Source organism: Jaculus jaculus, chromosome 17 (genome assembly GCF_020740685.1).
Source record: "Jaculus jaculus isolate mJacJac1 chromosome 17, mJacJac1.mat.Y.cur, whole genome shotgun sequence".
NCBI lineage: Eukaryota > Metazoa > Chordata > Mammalia > Rodentia > Dipodidae > Jaculus > Jaculus jaculus.
Window position 1 is genome coordinate 2,175,563 of NC_059118.1, and position 18,681 is coordinate 2,194,243.

The 18,681-nt window shown below is 44.5% G+C and overlaps 1 protein-coding gene across 2 annotated transcripts in view; it reads left to right on the forward strand.

Moving 5' to 3' along the window:
* Positions 1-897: 897 nt before the first annotated feature.
* Ano10 (anoctamin 10) overlaps positions 898-18,681 on the forward strand; it is a 125,256-nt gene continuing 107,472 nt past the window's right edge. The window contains exons 1-3 of one of the 2 annotated variants that reach the window (XM_045136864.1): positions 898-989; positions 14,199-14,350; positions 18,387-18,584. In XM_045136864.1, coding sequence (XP_044992799.1) covers positions 14,212-14,350; positions 18,387-18,584 — 337 coding nt within the window. In that variant the 5' untranslated portion in view covers positions 898-989; positions 14,199-14,211. Of the gene's footprint in view, positions 990-1,032; positions 1,159-14,198; positions 14,351-18,386; positions 18,585-18,681 lie in introns of those variants that run through there. The other variant, XM_045136865.1, reaches the window with a different exon arrangement.

Below are 18,681 nucleotides of genomic sequence, written 5' to 3' on the forward strand. Positions count from 1 at the left end.
GGGCTTAAGGGATGGCTTAGGAATTAAGGCACTTGCCAAAGGACACAGGGGTTCAATTCCCCAGGATCCACGTAAGCCAGATGCACAAGATGGTACGTGCTTCTGGAGTTCATTTGCAGTGGGTGAAGGCCCTGGTGTGCCCAATCTCTCACTCTCTCTGCCTCTCTCTCAACTAAATAAAATTAAAAAATTAATTAAAACAAATAAGATCGTCCAAGTGAGGGTTGGCGGGGTGGGTGCTGCATGCATGAAGCCCTATTTCTCGTAATATTGTCCAAGTGAACAGGCCAGGCCAGTGGTGGGGAAGTGGAGGTTGGCAGCCAAGGCTTAGGAGGCACCCGGGACCCAGGAAACTGGGGAGGTGAAGGAAGGTAGGCCCGAAGCCCTACAGCTCTCTGCAAGGATGTGAGGTTCTAAACCTAAATCGGATCTATTTTTATGGTCTTTTTTAATCACTTGAAGGCCAGTTACAATTAAACAGAGACTTGTCCTTATATCTGAAAGCGACCAGAAAATTGGATTCTGGTCCTCAAGAGACGAGCCAAAGGGAGACGTTAAGGAGCCCATTGTTCTCTCTAGTAGTGACTTTCTGGGTGCGAGAGCCATCTAGATACGCGGGACTCCACCCTCGGGGTCGTCCAGTAGGGATCGCCGCCTGCCGCGGGGGAGCCGCAGCCTCCAGAGGCCCCGCCCACACGGCCCTAGTGACAGCTAATGAGGCCCCGCCCCATCCGCTGCGGTCCCGCCTCCGCCTATGTGCTGCAGGCGAGGCCCCGCCCACAGAGGGGATAGCCAGCCAGGCCCCGCCCCTACGTCCAGGATCAGGCCCCGCCCCCTCCGCTACGGCCCCACCCCCACCTGCGCGCTCCCGCCCCTCGGGCCCTCCCCGAGCGCCACGCCCTGCGCCCCGCATCCCTGTCCGCCCGCCGGCTGCCTCGGGTCTCCGCGCTCCGGCCCACCTCCGAGGACGTGGAGCGCCGCGCCGGCCGGTGAGTGGGGGAGGGCACTCGGAGCCCGAGCGGCCCTGTCTTCCCGGGCCCGGAAGGCGCGGTCGTGAGCTCCGGGGACCGCCGCAGGCCGCGCGCGGAGGAGACGGGCCCAGGGCTTGGAGGACGGTCCGGCCCGGCGGATCTGCGGTCCAGGCCTGCTTGGGTCAAGGTCTGTGATCGGGGAGCTGCGCCCTCTAAACGCCAACTGTCGCAGGGACTCCGGAGCCTTATGGTGCAGAGGGCTCAGCCCTCCTGCAGGCCGCCTGTCCTCGTCCTTTCTCAGGGATTTAAAAAAGCATCGAAGTTGAGCCACACTGCAGACACCGACATATCATAGTCCCTTCACAACCCTACCAAGTTTACATCTAGTCCTGTGGGGCTTCGTAAGAAAATTAAATCCATGAGATGTCCACTTTCTGTTTTAAGTCACACGAGTCTTAGAGGACGAGATGTTTCTAAGGGCTCCTTCTGAAGTTTTAAATTCAGTCACTGCATCATCTATTTGAGCTGGAGGCATTGTGAGAAATCTGCCTTGGGCTTGCCTAGGCTTATCATAGTATGCGCTTGCACATCCTGAGGCCATGACCCCACACATGTGTACCATCCTCTGCGACCCCCATAATTGAGCACACCTCCTTATGCGGTGCTATGGTCATAGAAGTAAACAATTGTCTCTCACCAGCTGTTGCCTTAAGAATGATAGAGTTGCAGATGAATGAAATATATAAGAGATCCAAAATATGAAACAGGACAGATGAGAAACTGGAGTGTGTGTCTGTGTGTGTGTAAATAAATCCAAACAATGAGTAAGATACATAAAACCTAGAAAACTTGGAAGGTATAAGGCTAAAAATTTAAATACCCTGTGATTTTATCACTTCTATTAATATTTTGATGCCTTTTAAGTTTTGTAATTTCCTGTGCATATAAGTAGACTTACTGCATAATGGGTATTATTACAATATTTCCACTTCCTTTCTCACTCAGCATTTTCCTTGATCACTGAAAATTCCTCCTGAGTAACTTGCTAGATGGTTGTACAGTTGGTCACCACATCGGTTCATGTTGGTGGTGCACCTTAGTTTCAGCTCTGTGCTTAGCGTTGTTCCTGAAGAGTTAGCATTGCTAAGGCCGATGCGTTTGTCATGGGTTAAATGTCATCTGTACTGTCTTAAGTTTCTTCCTCATCATTGGGATTCTAAATTGTCTGTAATTTATTGCTTTTATATGTGGTAAGGGGGCTCAGAATATTGAGTGGCACATGAACCAGAGCCATTCCTTCTAGCGCAGTTCCAAAGAGGAAAATGGGGGCTGGAGAGATGGCTAATGGTTCAGGCACTTGCCTGTGAAGCCAAAGGACCCACGTCCAAGACCCCAGAACACACGTAAGCCAGATGCACATGATGGCACATCTGAAGTTTGTTCGCAGTGCCTGGAGGCTCTGGCATGCCCATTCTCTCTTAAAACAGGAAACTTACCTGATTCTATTAGGTAACCTGCAGACCTTATTCGTATGTCACTAGTTGCCCTGTTTAGTCTGGGATCCTTCCCTGAATTTAGTTTTTAGATGTCGTTAGCCTTGTTTAATGTGGGCACCTTCCTAAGTAGCCAGGTGTGAAGAAAGCTGACACGCTTCATAAGTTCATCTGCTTATCTATAGAAAAGAATGCTATCCTTTGTAAGTATGCTGCTGCTTGAGTAAATTACACATCAATGGGTACCTTTTAATTAATTAGACTTACATATTATGTCTAAATCATCAATCCATGTGTTACAGAATATGAGCACTGGTCCAGTGATCTGTGCTTCTTAATGCTTTTGTTAGGATCAGAGTGACAGAGGAATCTCCCAGAAGCAGAGAGTTGAGGCCAACTTCTGTCTTAGGATATTTAGGAATAAAAAGCAGGGGCCTTGTTTAGTGTGACCAACTTGTTCAGTTTTAAAACCAAAACTCTATCTCTGAGGAGCTTGCTCAGTCTTGGGCAAGCTGTCAGCCTTGGAGCACATGTAGTCAGAAACTACAGTGTGTTTCAGATTTTCAGATCTTGAGAACAGACATGAGAGAAAGAAATATTCTGATTCCCCTCCCTGGGAACTCACGATGAGGCTCTGTGGAGTGGATGGCAGCATAGGTAGCCTTTGGTTCCTTGCACCATCCAGTCAGGCCTGGCTGGCGGTCCCTGACATCCCCGGTGAGACTCATCTCTGTCCTTCCTAGAGAGTCTGAGCATGAAGGTCCCATACCTGTTCCATAATGATGTGGGTGTTACCAGCTGCCTACCTACTCTGTGTGAGTGAGACCCTGCAGTGAGGGTTTGACTCCATTCTTGATTCTGCCCTCAAAGCAGCTATTCCAGGTGTCCGGGAGGGAGATCTCAAAGTGACATGCCTGTGTAGGTTTTGAAGGATGCCTCTAAGTCCCAACCTGCGTCTCTGGCTTCCTGTAGGTGTCTTGGCCCTTTCCCAGTCCTGGCCTGTCTGTCCCCCTTCCCACATGCTCAGCGCTGGTCTTTGTCTTCCCCTTACCCCGGTGTTTCCTATAATGTCTCACCATTGTCACCACTGACAGTAATTTTGTCACTTTGGTTCCCATTTTCGTTTAAGTCTGAAATGAGCTATGTGTGAAATGAAGACAGAGTGTACTCTTACTGTGTAGTCCGTGCTGGCCTTAGACTTGCCATCTTCTTGTCCCAGCCTCCAGGTACTGTGATTGCAAGTGCGTACCAGCATTCCATCAACAATTCCTTCTTAACCTTTGCGTCTGTGATGAGTCCATTGATTTTTCTTAACTTTTTAAATCATTTTATTTATTAGAGACAGGGGGATGGAGGAGAGAGAGAGTGGGCACACCAGGGCCTCTAGCCACTGCAAATAAATTCCAAATGGGCTGGAGAGATGGCTTAGCGGTTAAGCACTTGCCTATGAAGTCTAAGGACCCAGGCTGAAGCTGCAGGTTGTAGCAAGACCCGAGTCATTTCTGACAGTGAGACGGTCATGCTGATGTTAGCCTTATTAGCTTCTAAGTTCACAAGAAGGGGGAAAAGTCGTTTTTGAATGGCTTGTGGTAGATCGTGGTTCTATCTCCACCGTGTTGTGACTTTTGAGGGAATAACACCATAGACACCTTCCTGCGCTCCTGTGGTCTTGGCAGTCAGCCTCTGCGTGGAAGCCGGGAGGAGGGTGGTGAGCTGCCCAGTCCTCCATGTCACACACTTAGCAGAAGGCCTCTTGCTGTTGGCTAACCTTTATTCAGAGCAAAGCACTGCTTCGAGCTCCAGCTAGCTTTGCTTCAGAAGGTCAGCATGCCTCCAGTGTGGTAAGGCAATACTGCTTGTGTGATGTAGTTTAAAACATCTTGTTTCAATTTGGGGCTTCTTTATTGGTTGACAAATTTTATGATTATAAAAAGTACCAGTTACTGGGGTGTCTCAAATCCCCTCTTACCTCCTTGGATAAGAGCCCTGCATTTCTTTCTTCTCTCTCTTTTTTTTTTATTTATTTTTTTAATTTTTATTAACATTTTCCATGATTATAAAATATATCCCATGGTAATTCCCTCCCTCCCCACCCCCACACTTTCCCATTTGAAATTCCATTCTCTATCATATTACCTCCCCATTACAATCATTGTAATTACATATATACAATAACAACCTATTAAGTATCCTCCTCCCTTCCTTTCTCCACCCTTTATGTCTCCTTTTCAACTTACTGGCCTCTGCTACTAAGTATTTTCATTCTCACACAGAAGCCCAGTCATCTGTAGCTAGGATCCACATATGAGAGAGAACATGTGGCGCTTGGCTTTCTGGGCCTGGGTTACCTGACTTAGTATAATACTTTCCAGGTCCATCCATTTTTCTGCAAATTTCATAACTTCATTTTTCTTTACCGCTGAGTAGAACTCCATTGTATAAATGAACCACATCTTCATTATCCACTCATCTGTTGAGGGACATCTAGGCTGGTTCCATTTCCCAGCTATTATAAATTGAGCAGCAATAAACATGGTTGAGCATGTACTTCTAAGGAAATGAGATGAGTCCTTTGGATATATGCCTAGGAGTGCTATAGCTGGGTCATATGGTAGATCAATCTCTAGCTGTTTTAGGAACCTCCACACTTCTTTCTTCTCTTAAGTTTTGGGGCTTCCCTATTTCTGTGAATCCCACTCATGGGGACATGAGCTCTGTCTCCCTTTTATCTATAATGTAATAAAATCTATAAACTTCAAAAAAAAAAAGTGCTAGCTCCTTAAAATTTAAGTGAAAAAAGTAAAGATAAAAAATCACCATAAGGGGGCTGGAGAAATTGCTCAGACGTTAAAGGTACTTGCTTGTAAAGCTTGAAGGCTCTGGTTCAATTCCTCAGTACCCACATAAAGCCAGATGCCCAAAGTGGCGAATATGTCTGGAGTTTGCGGTGGCAGGAGTCCCTGGTGTGCCCATCTCTCTCTCTCTCTCTCTCTCTCTCTCTCTGTATGCTTGCAAGTAAATAATAAATAAGTATCTTTAAAATCACCATAAATCCTAATAGCTAGAAAAAGCAAAGTTTGAGAGACACATCTGACTAGTAATTGATGTGGTCTTATTCACAGACACACAGGTGGCCTAACACACCCACACGTATGCACGCAGAGCTGAAAGTGGGCTCTGTTGGGCAGCCTGGTAATTCCAGTTTCCCTCTTGGTCCTTGAAACAGACTGGAGAAGTTATTCAACCTCTTTTACCTGCCTTTTTTTTTTTTATGTGTGACAAAGTCTTGCTATGTACCCCAGGTTGTTTCTGAATATGCAATCCTGTTGCAGTGCTGGGATTGAGGTGTGAACTGGTCCCTTTCAACTTGTTCCCAATGGAAAATGCAAGTGTTTAAGTTTTTTTTTTTTTTTCCCCCCGTTGGTATGGAGTTGGTGTGAGGACTAAATGAGTTTATTTACATAAATATGTGTAGCTGGGTGTGGTAGTGCACACCTTTAATCCCAGCCCTCAGGAGGCAGAGGTAGGAGGATCACTATGAGTTCAAGGCCAGCCTGAGAATACATACTAAATCCCAGGTCTGCCTGGCCTAGAAGAGACCCTGCCTTGGAAAAACAAAATCACGTGTAGCCCCTTGTAGCTTGTAGTAATCCCTAGGCACTGCACTGAACTCTGGTATTCATATTTGGCCCAATGATCTTTTTCTTTTCTGTTTTTTTTGTTTGTTGGTTTGTTTGTTTTTTGAGGTACTGTCTCTCACTCTGGCCCAGGCTGACCTGGAATTCACTATGTAGTCCTAGGCTGGCCTCAAATTCATAGTGATCCTTCTACCTCAGCCTCCTGAGTGGCATTAAAGACATGCACCATCACGCCTGGCCCAATCATCTTTTGGAGATAGATTCCATTAATAAACAAAGCTATAGTGAACTATACATACTTAATTTTTCTTCTTAGGTGGATTCATAGAAATAATACTGTTGTGCTCAAGATTATAGATATTATTTTTAAAATATTTTTATTTATTTGCAAGGAGAGGGAGACAGAAGAGAGAAAGACAGAGAAAGAGAGAGAATGTGTGTGCCAAACGAACCAGATGCTTGTGCCACATTGTATACCTGGCTTTATGTGGGTATTAGGGAACTATATTAGGAACTAACAGGGTTGTTAGGCTTTGCAGGAAAGCATCTTAACTGCTGAGCCATCTCTCCAGCCCTATAGATATTATTTTAACAAGAATATCTAATACATTCATTTTATATTGATAGTTCCTTTTCTAGAAGAGTGATTTCAAAGTACAGTATTGAGCCAGGAATGGTAGTGCACACCTTTAATCCCTGCACTTGGGAGGCAGAGGTAGGAGGATTACCATGAGTTCAAGGTCAGCCTGGGCTAGAGCAAGACACTGCCTCAAAAGACAAAAACAAAAACAAAAACAAAAACAAAAACCCAATTATAGTATTGTTCTGCAATGTGTGAAAAAGCTTGACTTTTTGTACACCTGCCCAGACTGCAATCTTTTCATCTCTTAGCTTTGGCAAATTTGAAAGGAAAGAAATAGCTGTTACTTTCTTGTTCTTTTATAAGTGACTTTGAATATCATTTTAAATGTGTGTTGGTATATTTATTCTGTTGGGAGTTGTGCTTTCACGTTGTGTATTTTTGTTGTTGTTTCCTGAGAACTCTTTTTGTATTTCAGGGATAGTAACATTTGCTGTCGTATATTGCATGCATAATGAAAGGCAGATTCCAAGTATGTTCATTATGCTTTGCATAGTAAATGACAAATAGTATCTTAAATGAGAATAAGTCAGTGAGCAGATATTTATTATGGAAGTCTAGATATTGTTCATATTTATGTTTTGAATAGAAATTTGGTTTTTTGTTTGTTAGTTGTCCCAGCAAGTTTTTTCTCTGACCTATAATTAAGAATAAGGTAATAGCCAGGCGTGGTGGTGCACGCCTTTAATCCCAGCACTCGGGACGCAGAGGTAGGAGGATTGCCATGAATTCGAGGCCACGCTGAGACTCCGTAGTGAATTCCAGGTCAGCCTGGGCTAGAGTGAGGCCCTACCTCGAAAAATGAAACAAACAAACAAACAAACAAAAGAATAAGGTAGATATTTTATTGCTCACATCAGACGATGCAGAAATGTTTGATCTGTGAGCCCCATCTGTCCACATGTAGTCTGGTGAACCCTTCACTGCTCTCATAAACTAATCACTAACTCCCACTGGCTGAGAGTTCTTGTCTCTCCAGTTGGAAACCTTCTGGTTATCTGTCTGGTGCAGCTGTCCTTCCTAGACTGCCCATGCCCTTTGTGAGACTGGCCCTCCCAGTGGGTACTTGCTTCTCTGAACCTAGCCTGGCATGTTTTAGGTTATTGGACTTACCCTCACTCCTGCTGCTACACTGGCTACTCCTTAAAGGCAAGTAGATGTTGCTTGCATTTATTCTCTTGTTTGTTTATTATTTTTAACCTTTAGGTTCTATCATAGCCTGATTGTAGCAAGCACATGGTGAACACCTAACAGTGCTTGTGATTTTTGTTTTGAAGAGGAGGAAGCTAAAATGCTTTTCCATTGTCTTTGTATTATGCTGGTAGGCTAATATTCCCCATTGTCTTTTTAAAAAATATTTTTATTTATTTATATAATTTATTTATTTTTATTTGAGACAGAGAAAGAGGGAGAATGGGCACGCCAGGGCCTCTAGCCACTGCAAACGAACTCCAGATGCATGTGCCACCATGTGTATCTGCTTTACTTGGGATCTGGAGAATCAAACCTGGGTCCTTAGGCTTCACAGGCAAGTGCCTTAACTGTTCAGCCATTCTTCAGCCCTATTTATTTGTTTTTAAGCAGAGAGAGATAGAGAAAAGACAGATAGCTAGAATGGGTGTGCCAGAGCCTCCAGCTGCTAATGAACTCCAGGTACATGTGCCACTTTGTGCACTGGCTTTACATAGGTACTGGGGAATTGAAGCCTGGTTGTTAGGCTTTACAGGCAAGCACCTTAGTCATTGAGCAATCTCTCTAGCCCCCAGCTTTTTTTTGAGACAAGGTCTCACAGCTGGTCTCAAACTCACCATGTAGTACAAGCTGGCCTCAAGTTCACTATCCTCCTGTCTCAGCCTCCCCAGGGCTGGTACTTTTGGGGTGTGCCACCGCACCTGGCTCTCCTTGACATTTTACTATGAAAAAGTGCAGATATTTACTTATAAAACTATCTTAAGGACATCTCTACTCTGAGCCCTCTGTGTTTGTGGGTCACTCTGATCCAGAATCCTGTTCAGGAGTCAGCAGGGGCTCCTTTGTAGGCTGCAGTCAGGGCACATGGCAAATGGCAGCATTTCCTACTCTTAACTGGGCGCAGGTCTAGAGCACAGTCCTGTCTCCTGAGCCTCCTCTGGGCCTCTGGGCTTCCTGCTGTGTCAGATGCTATCTTTACTCCCAATTGGTTGATTTTACACGTCCTTGCTCCCATGTACAGCACATTCTTTTCCCTTTGCTTGATTGTGCGATCTCAAACCTTGCTCATTAAACATCAACAAATCATCAGTCCTGGATCTTGTCTTATAAAAACAAATATTTTAGTGGATGGAGAGATGGCTCAGTGGTTAAAGGCACTTTCTTGCAGAGCCTGATGGCCCAGGTTTGATTCTACAGTACCAGTGTGTAAAGCCAGATACATATGTGTCTGGCGTTCTTTTGTAGTGGCAAGAGGCCCTGCAGTGCCCATTCTCTCTCAGTCTCCCCCCACCCCTGCCGTTTGTAAATAATAATAAAAATATAAAAATAAAAACATTACAAAATAAAAAACTATTAATTTAATTGAGAAAAAAAGAGATGGTGAGGGCGGGGGTTGTGGCAGGATCTCTTGCCACTGCAAATGATCTCCAGAATCCATGTACCCTAAATGTATTGATGTGTTGGCATACTGGCAAGGGACCCCAAGATTCCCATTTCACTTGCAAAGCCTGAAGGTCTGGCTTAATTCCCCAGCTCCCACATAAAGCTAGATGCAGTTGGTAGGATACTCTGATGTGCACGCACACACATACACACAAATAAACAAAAAGATTGCAGTGGCTGCTATGAAAAGGCAGGATGGAGCCACTCCCATTGGGACTGTTCACATGAATTGATTTGCACTCGTACTTTGGAGTCAATTAAATCTGATACAAAAAGGAATTAGAATTGCTGAGTTTAAAGTGCAAAAATTGCCATGGTTGAGAACCACTGTCTTAGAGAGATTCATGTGGAAACTTCAGGGGAGGTCTACTGGCCCTAAGGAAGCACTTCTGTAGATCTTTGTGTGCTAGTCTTTTTTTTTTTTTTTTTGAGGTAGGGTCTCACTGTAGCCCAGGCTGACCTGGAATTCATTATGTAGTCTCAGGATGGCCTCTAACTCACGGTGATCCTCCTACCTCTGCCTCCCGAGTGAGTGCTGGGATTAAAGGCATGCACTGACAGAGCAATTGCTGGGGTCCCTGAGAAGGCAGGGAAGCTGAAATGGAGGTAGTATTAGTTCCTGTTGCTGTGCAAATGCCTCACAAGAAGCAGCTTAAGGGAGAAAGGGCTTATTGTAGTTTACAAATTAAGCAGGGCTTCAGTCCAGCCTGGTGGGGAAGGTCCGACAGCAGGAGGGTGAGGCAGCTGGGCACACCATGTCTATGGGCAGGGAGCAGAGAGCTGCTCAGCTTGCTTTCTCCTTTTTACTCAGTGCTGGAGGCCAGCCTATGGAATAGTTCCCTCCTCCATTAAACCTTTCTGGAAACTCCTTCACAGTTAGACCCAGAGGTGTCTTCCCAGGGTGATTATAAATGTGGTCAAATTGACAGTGAGGGGGACCCATCACAGAACCCGGTGCTGGGGAGAGGTGTCACTAGTGTGGGCTGTGTTCACACTCTTGACAGCACACCTCAGAGTCAGCCAGTGACTCAGATTATACAAGGCAGCGCAGAGGTTAGAATTTGGAATCAAGAAAAAGAAGTCCTAGGAGAGACAGCATAGCAAGAAGCTCTTAGGAGAAGAGGGAAGAAGGGGAAGGAGTTATAGGAAGGGCAGGGAGAGAACAGATACTAAAGCATTCTGGGGTCCAAGGGAAGTGAGTTCACTTTGGCTTTAAATTGGGTGTTTCATTTTCTGTGCTATTACAATAAGAGCCTGGATATGGGTGTGTCTCCCAAAGGACCATGTGTAAAAGGTGTGGTCCCAGGAGGAACTTCAGGTGGAAATGGGCTGTTCTAATATCCATAGGAGCCATTTTCCCACTCTCCTATAGTTTTTTGTTTTTTTTTTCAAGGTAGTGTTTTATTGTAGCCTAGGGTGACCTGGTATTCACTATGTAGTATAAGGCTGGCCTTGAACTCATAGTAATCCTCCTACTTCTGCTTCCTAAAGTGCTAGGATTAAAGGTGTTGTTCTGCCATGCCTGGCCCCCTATTGATTTTTAAGAGTAAATTATAGCACTTGGCATAGTGATACAAAACTGTAATCCTGCCATTTGGGAGGTCGAGGCAGGAGAATTGCTGTGAGTTTGAGGCTAGGCTGGTCTACATGTTACATATAAATTTGGATTGCTGTAGTGCTTCCTGCACCCTAATCCCTGAGTTAGTGTCTGCAAATTTACCAAAGACTTGGCAATCCAGACTGAAGAAAATGATTTTTAAATCACCACAGTGTATTCAGATATTATAGGGTTGTGAGGGAGGGAGAGGAATGAGGAAGGGAAGATAAAGTGGGGAAAGGGGAAATACCCCACATAGTCCAGGAGCCCATGTAAATGAATATGGACCTTAGATTAAAACATGGGCTGGAGAAATGGCTTAGTGGTTGAGGCGTTTGCCTGCAAAGCCAGAGGATCCTGGTTTGATAACCCAGGACCCATGTAAGCCACATGTACAAGGTGGTGCGCTGGAGGCCTTGTCATGCCCATTCTCTCTCCCTTTTCTCTCTCTCTGCCTCTTTCTCTCAAATAAATAAATAAAGTATATATTAAATGACAAGGTATATTAAAATGTTTACTTCCAAAGAGATTAAAATGTAAAAACATTGGTAAAAATTGTCCCACCCCACTCTGGCAGCCTGACTGCCAGGGTGGGGAAGAGAGACCCAGGCATGTTGTTGTAGCTTGGGGAGGGGATAAGAAGAGCCTTCTCTGTGAGCCCAGAAACATATTCTAGAGTCTTCGCTCAGCACCCCTGGGCATGCCTGTGCCAGGTGTCCTGGCCTATCAGCCTGGGCTCAGGGGAGGAATCCACCCACACATGGCCAAAGATCTATCTGATGGGGTGAAATGGGCAAAGGTTGAAGCCTGCAACTGAAGCAGTCGGGGCAGGTTGAGATAGGCGGGGCATAGGCATGATAAGGGTGCGATGTAAGATCATCCTAAAATCCCTCCCTTAGGGGCCATCTCTGTCTGCCTAGTATGAAAAGTATCTGCCTAGTCAGGTTCCCCACATACACAGTGAGTTCAAGGCCAGCTAGGACTACGTAGTGAGACCCAGTCTCAAATAAATAAAAGTATGTGGTTGCACTGCTGGGAGGATTAAAGGGAATTGTGTAGATGATAGGAAATGGGAATTTTGGAGTTCCTTGCCAGTACACCAATAAGCCAATACACCAATAAATTTAGAGTACCTTGTCTTATGAATTTAAAGAATTAAAATCCACACACCAGAGGGTCAGGTTTGGAAATATTTTATTTGATTAAGAGAAGGAAGGAGAAGGAAGTGCAGGGAGCTCCTGGCATGTGGAAGGCAGGCAGGGGTAAAGAGTCTCTGTGGGAGTTGGGCGGGGGGGGGGGGGATGCTCTCTCCTCATCTCAGCCTGACTGGGCCAAGATGAGAGAAGCTTACCAGAACTTTGAAGTTCAGGAGCCAGCCAAGAGAAAGGCTTGTCCCTGGCACATATATTTTTATAAACTTGTTCTGGTGGGGAGCCAGATTGAGGGCTGATTGGTCTGGGCTAGGGGCTTGCTCAGGAAGAGGCCTGCCATGACGCCAGCCATGTTCTTAGGGCTGAACTTGACCAACCAAAATGTCAGGATTATATTTAAATTCTAGGAAGGGGTACCTGCCTCCCAGAAGGGGCTCAGTTTGTTTGTGGGAATACAGATCTAGAGAACTCTTTTAGGCAAGAGTTAAGAAGTCAGTCATCTGTTGATCTCTAGCAAAGTGGAGACTGCAAGGACAGAGATTCTGCCTTCACTTTAGGGGTCCAGTTACCCTAAACTACCTAGCAAAGCTACCTGGCTCCCTCTCAGGTCACACTGTGCCTCCTGTGCAGTGGGCATCCTTCAGAAAGGAGGCCCAGGAGGCCCCACCTGCAGAGTCACTGCCCCTGAAAGACTGCTGTGTTCAGACCAGCACTGCACCTTCCTTCTGCCCTAGGTCCCTTCATCGTCCTGTCTAGTGGCTGTGTGTCAGCGGTGAAGCCTTTTAGTTATGGATTTTTGAAAATGTTTTCATGTTTCTCTTATCCTTAGAGCACATTTTGACAGAGGCGACAATCATGGGTTGGCCGTCATAGTTCTTGGAAGGCAGATGATGCTAATTCATTTGACACACATTGTGACCTCAAGTGTGTTCCCACAGTCCGCTGCTGCAGCATGCTTACTTTCCCTTCTGGGCTTGGCCTTTATCCTTCGGAGTGCTTTTCGATGCCTCTTTCTCTCTCTCTCTCACTCACTCTGTTTCACTGCACGTTCTTCTTTCTTATTTTTATAGATTGTGATTGAGGCATAGTGACCTCAAGGGCTTGCTGTATTTTCTTGTCCTGCACTCTCTGTATTCTCTTACTTTTTTGCTCTCAGGGCCTCATTTAGTATTCTTTTGTCGTGTTTATCTTATAGCTTATTGGGTTTTTGTTTTAGCTTTCTCTGATTTTCTATGATTTTGACTCATCTTGTAATTCTGCAACTTCCATCAAAATCAATTTCCTAGATTTTTGCCAGAACCCTCCCTTGTCTTCCACCTCCTTGGCCTGAACATATGATAACAACTTTGCAGTCTGGCTGCATGATTTGACTTTCCTGTTTGTTTCCGTCACTTGTTTCTTTCCCTTTCAGTGCACGTTGACGTGGCCTATGATTGAAATGACAGAAACCTGAACTTACCTCAACCCTCATGTGTCACCTTGTTCATGACTGTTTTTGAGATGAAGTCTTTAAGGCCTCAGTTCAGAACAGGGTTTTATCTGATCCATTTTCCTGGTGACCTCTCTGCTAGTCACCCCCTCTTGGTATCCTCTCCCCAAATTGTTAGGTGCTCCGGGGAGATATGCCTGATGATGGGAGCTTGTGTGTTTTTTTTCCCCACCATTGTTCTATAGGGAAGTGTATTCTACTTAGAATACTGTCCACTGTCCATCTGGCAAACTCCTGTTTGTGCGTCTGAACCCTTCGTGCTATTACCTACTTTATAAGTGCTTCTGGCTCCTCTTCGTGAGAGCACTGTTATCTGAGCACATGCCCTGCATGAGGGCATTTCTATGTCCAGTACCCCCGTTACTTGGGCACCACCCTGCGTGTGGCTGTGTTCTGAGCGCCTTACAGAAAAAGACGGTGCTTCCTCCTAAGCTTGGCTCCCACATCTACTTTGAGTCATTGTTTCATACCCTTTGTGGACTGTGAAAAGACAGAATCAGATGTAATTAGGAGGAAATGCAATCAGTGTAGCATATTTCTTTTCTAGGATAACCCAGTTTTGCTTTTTTTTGTTCTAATTTTCAGCAATTTGTCAAAGATGAAAGTGACCTTATCAGCACTGGCCACCTGCGAAAGCTCCTTCACACCTTTAGTGGTCATAGAGCTTGCCAAGGATGTCAAAGAAGAAACCAAAGAATGGCTTAAAAGCAGAATTATTGCAAAAAAGAAAGATGGAGGTGAGTGAGATAGCCCTGAAGCTGATTAGTGAAATGTGTTTGACAATTTTCATTGGCACTTTACTTTTTTTTTTTATTTTTTATTTTTTGTTCATTATTTATTTATTTATTTGAGAGCGACAGACACAGAGAGAAAGACAGATAGAGGGAGAGAGAGAGAGAATGGGCGCGCCAGGGCTTCCAGCCACTGCAAACGAACTCCAGACGCGTGCGCCCCCTTGTGCATCTGGCTAACGTGGGACCTGGGGAACCGAGCCTCGAACCAGGGTCCTTAGGCTTCACAGGCAAGCGCTTAACCGCTAAGCCATCTCTCCAGCCTGGCACTTTACTTTTTAGTTCCACATTCCCTGTCATACTAGACTGTCACTGTGGTGGTTTGATTCAGGTGTCCCCCATAAACTTAGGTGTTCTGAATGCTAGGTTCCCAGCTGATGAAGATTTGGGAATTAATGTCTCCTGGAGGCAGTGTATTGTTGGGGTCAGGCTTATGGGTGTTATAGCCAGCTCCCCCAGGCCAGTGTTTGGCACATTCTCCTGATGTTATTATCCATCATATGTTGGCCAGGAGGTGATGTCTGCCCTCTGCTCATGCCACCATTTTCCCTGCATTCATGGAGCTTCCCCTCAAGTCTATAAGTCAAAATAAACCTCTTTTTCCTACAAGCTGCTTTTGGTTGGGTGATTTCTGCCAGCAATGTGAACCCAACTGCAACAGTCACCCACAAAACTGTGAACAGCATGGTGGCTTGCCTCAGTGCTCTAAATGCCATACCCAGCACAGTGCCCAGTGGGAGCTTGGTGCATAGGTAGGAGTTTAATAAATGTCATGCCCAGGAAAGTGCCTAGTGGCAGCCTGGTGCATGGGTAGGAGTTTCATAAATGCTGTCACATGAATGGTGATGCGTTGAGTGTGGCATGTCAGTTATGGTGCCAAGAAAGCCATAAATATAGTTTCTATCTAAAAAGACATTACCATCCAGGTAGTGAGACTGAATGCTATTCCCAAAACTCAAGTGAGAACCCACATCATGTGAGAGCGGCCACAGCAGTGCTTGATGTGCACAGTGAGCCAGGTGGGCACTACACTAGTGGAAAGTAAAGGAAAGGACAAGACAGGACAGGACAGGTGGGAGACAGGTGGGCAGTGCTCTGTGGAGTAGCAAGGGATGGTTCAAGACACCCAGGCACTCTTGAAGCATGATAGGGGTTTGGTGTGGGGAGGAGGTGGGGAGGCTTTACCTGAGCCAGTGATTTATAATGTACACAAAATTATACTTTAAAGCCTGAGAGATGGCTCAGTGATTAAAGCACTTGTCTGCAAAGCCCGGTGACCTGGGTTCAGTTCTTCAATACCCACATAAATCCAGATGCATGCCAACTGGAGGTTGCAGTGATTGGAGGCCCTGGTGCACTTACACAAATAAAATTTATGTATACATACATATATATATATATATATATATATATATATATATATATATATATATATATATGGGCCTTGGATAGCAGATAGAAAGTTTGTGTAAGCATGTTCATGCAGGTATTCATATGTGAGTGCATGTGGAGGCCAGAGGACATTGGGTGTCCTTGCTTAGGAATGCTGTTCTCTCTTTTTTTTTTTTCTCTTTTCTCTCTCTCTCCATCAACCTCCCTCACCTTCAGGCAAGGTCTCTTATTGGCCTGGAATTATCAATTAGGCTAGGCTGGCTGGCCAGCAAGCCTCAGGGATCCTCCTACCTTCTTCTCCCCAGTGCTGGGATTATAAACTCACATGAGTACACCCAGCATTTTTTTTTTTTTTTGATTAGAGAACCTTCTCTTTTTATTTTATTTATTTATTTTAATTTTTATTAACATTTTCCATGATTATAAAATATATCCCATGGTAATTCCCTCCCTCCCCACCCCCACACTTTCCCATTTGAAATTCCATTCTCCATCATATTACCTCCCCATTACAATCATTGTAATTACATATATACAATATCAACCTATTAAGTATCCTCCTCCCTTCCTTTCTCTTCCCTTTATGTCTCCTTTTTAACTTACTGGCCTCTGCTACCAAGTATTTTCCTTCTCACACAGAAGCCCAATCATCTGTAGCTAGGATCCACATATGAGAGAGACACCCAGCATTTTTATGTGGATGCTGGGGATTGTACACAGGCCCTCATGCTTGTGAGATAAGCGTTGTTTTGTTTTTCAAATAACTGAATGAAAAGGAAAGTATTTGCTTGTTGAAATTGGACTTTAGTCCCATCTTTAAGTTTCTGTGATTTAAGAGTATTTGCTGTATCTTAGTTCACTGTGAAAGACTCCCATGAGTTCTCAGCTATCCTTTCTGCTGGGTTCTCATCTTCAGGCACAGTTGGGGACAGGAATGGACATTGTCTTTGTATTACCTGACTGGGATAATCTCAGGAGAAAGCACTCTGGGTCTTCCAAGGAATGTCACACAGTTACTCTGTTTATTGTCTTCTAAATTCCTGTCACAATGACAATAAAAGGCTTGGGGAGATGGCACAGTGGGCAAGGTGCTTGCCTGCAAAGCCTGCTGGCTGGGTTTGATTTCCCCAGCACCACATAAAGTAGAATGCAGAGTGGCACATGTGTCTGCAGTCCTAGCTCCCCTGCAGTAAAGAGGGCGGCAGAGACAGGAGAACAGCCTGGTGGCTCATGGGCCAGCCAGCTTGGAAAAGGGAGTGGTGAACAAGAGAGCCTGACTTAACAAGGTGAAGGCAAGGGCCAACCATGGTTGTTCTCTGACCTCTACATGCATGCACTCACTCACACATGAACATACAGGCATGCACACATATCACACACACACACATGAACACACATCACACACATACTAACACACATGTATGCACACATATCATATACACACACATGAACACACGCACACATATTATACACACATGAACACACATGCATGCACACATATACACACACGTGAACACTAAAATAATTGTAACATATGAGGGGAAAAATTAGAAAAGACTGGCCCAAGATGTACACACCTGAATAAAAGAAATTCTAACGCTTTTAAAAACTGATATCAATTAGTTTGTGTGTATGTATGTACAGGAGGTCAGGACCAGTTTGCTTATAGTTTACATGGGTGCTGGGGAATTGAACCCAGCCTGACAGACTTTAGCCACTGAGTAACCTCCCCAACAAAAGTCATAATTCTGGAAAATTCCAGCTCCAGTGATAAAGAAGACAAAGTAGACTTACAGGAAAGAAAGAAGAAGAAATAAAGAAAGAGAGGAAGGAAGGAAGAAAGAAAGAAAACTGGTTTAGTATAAAAGACTAGACTTAACTGACACATTAGATTTTAGAATATAGTGCTATCATTTCTTCATTTCTGAAGGAAATTTATATTACTTTGTATTATTATTATTATTGTTTTTATTTTTATTGGATTTTTGAGGTAGGGTCTCACTCTGGCCCAGGCTGACCTGGAATTCACTATGTAGTCTCAGGGTGGCCTTGAACTCACAGCAATCCTCCTACCTCTGCCTCCCTAGTGCTGGATTAAAGGCGTGTGGCATGACACCTGGCTTATGTTACTTTAATTACATTTTTTTTATTCACAAAATTTATTGCAGATGAGTATAATTGTGTTCAGGTTACATACATGATTATTATTTTTAGTAGTATATGTTATTTAACAATGATTCTTTGCATTTGGGATTGTCAGGTTATACTGTGAAGCCACATCCTTTTGTTCAGTGTTTTTACTCTGTGAAAATTTATCCTTAGAGCTAACTGGACTGTTACCTCAGGTCTCCTCACCTGAAAGAATGACAGGTTGCTGATAGCTACATATTTCAGTGTTTGCATTTAAAAAAAGATTATGTAGAACTTCTACCCCCAATTTTCTTATACTGTTATTTACTTGGATGATGAGTTTAAATTGTTAGTGCAATTTCCTTTCCTTCTAGCAAAGCAGAGACATGTCGATTTTCCCTTCTGAGAACGTACATTTTTGTCTTTCTATGATGGTACTCACTCACCGTTTGTTTGGTAGGTGCCCAGTTGTTTTTTCGACCACTGTTAAACAAGTGTGAGAAGGAAACGCTAGAAAACCCAAATTTATACCTTGTCGGTGCCTCTAAGATTCGCTTGTTACTGGGGGCAGAAGCCGTGGGGCTGGTAAAAGAGTGCAATAATGACACCATGCGTGCCTTTACCTATGGAACCCGTCACAACTTCAAAGGCTTCCATGGTAAGTACCACACCAGAGTCTGTTGGCCATATAGAAGTGCTTGTTGAGTAGATTGGGGGTTAGCAAACACTCAGTAAAGGAACAGATAGTAAATACT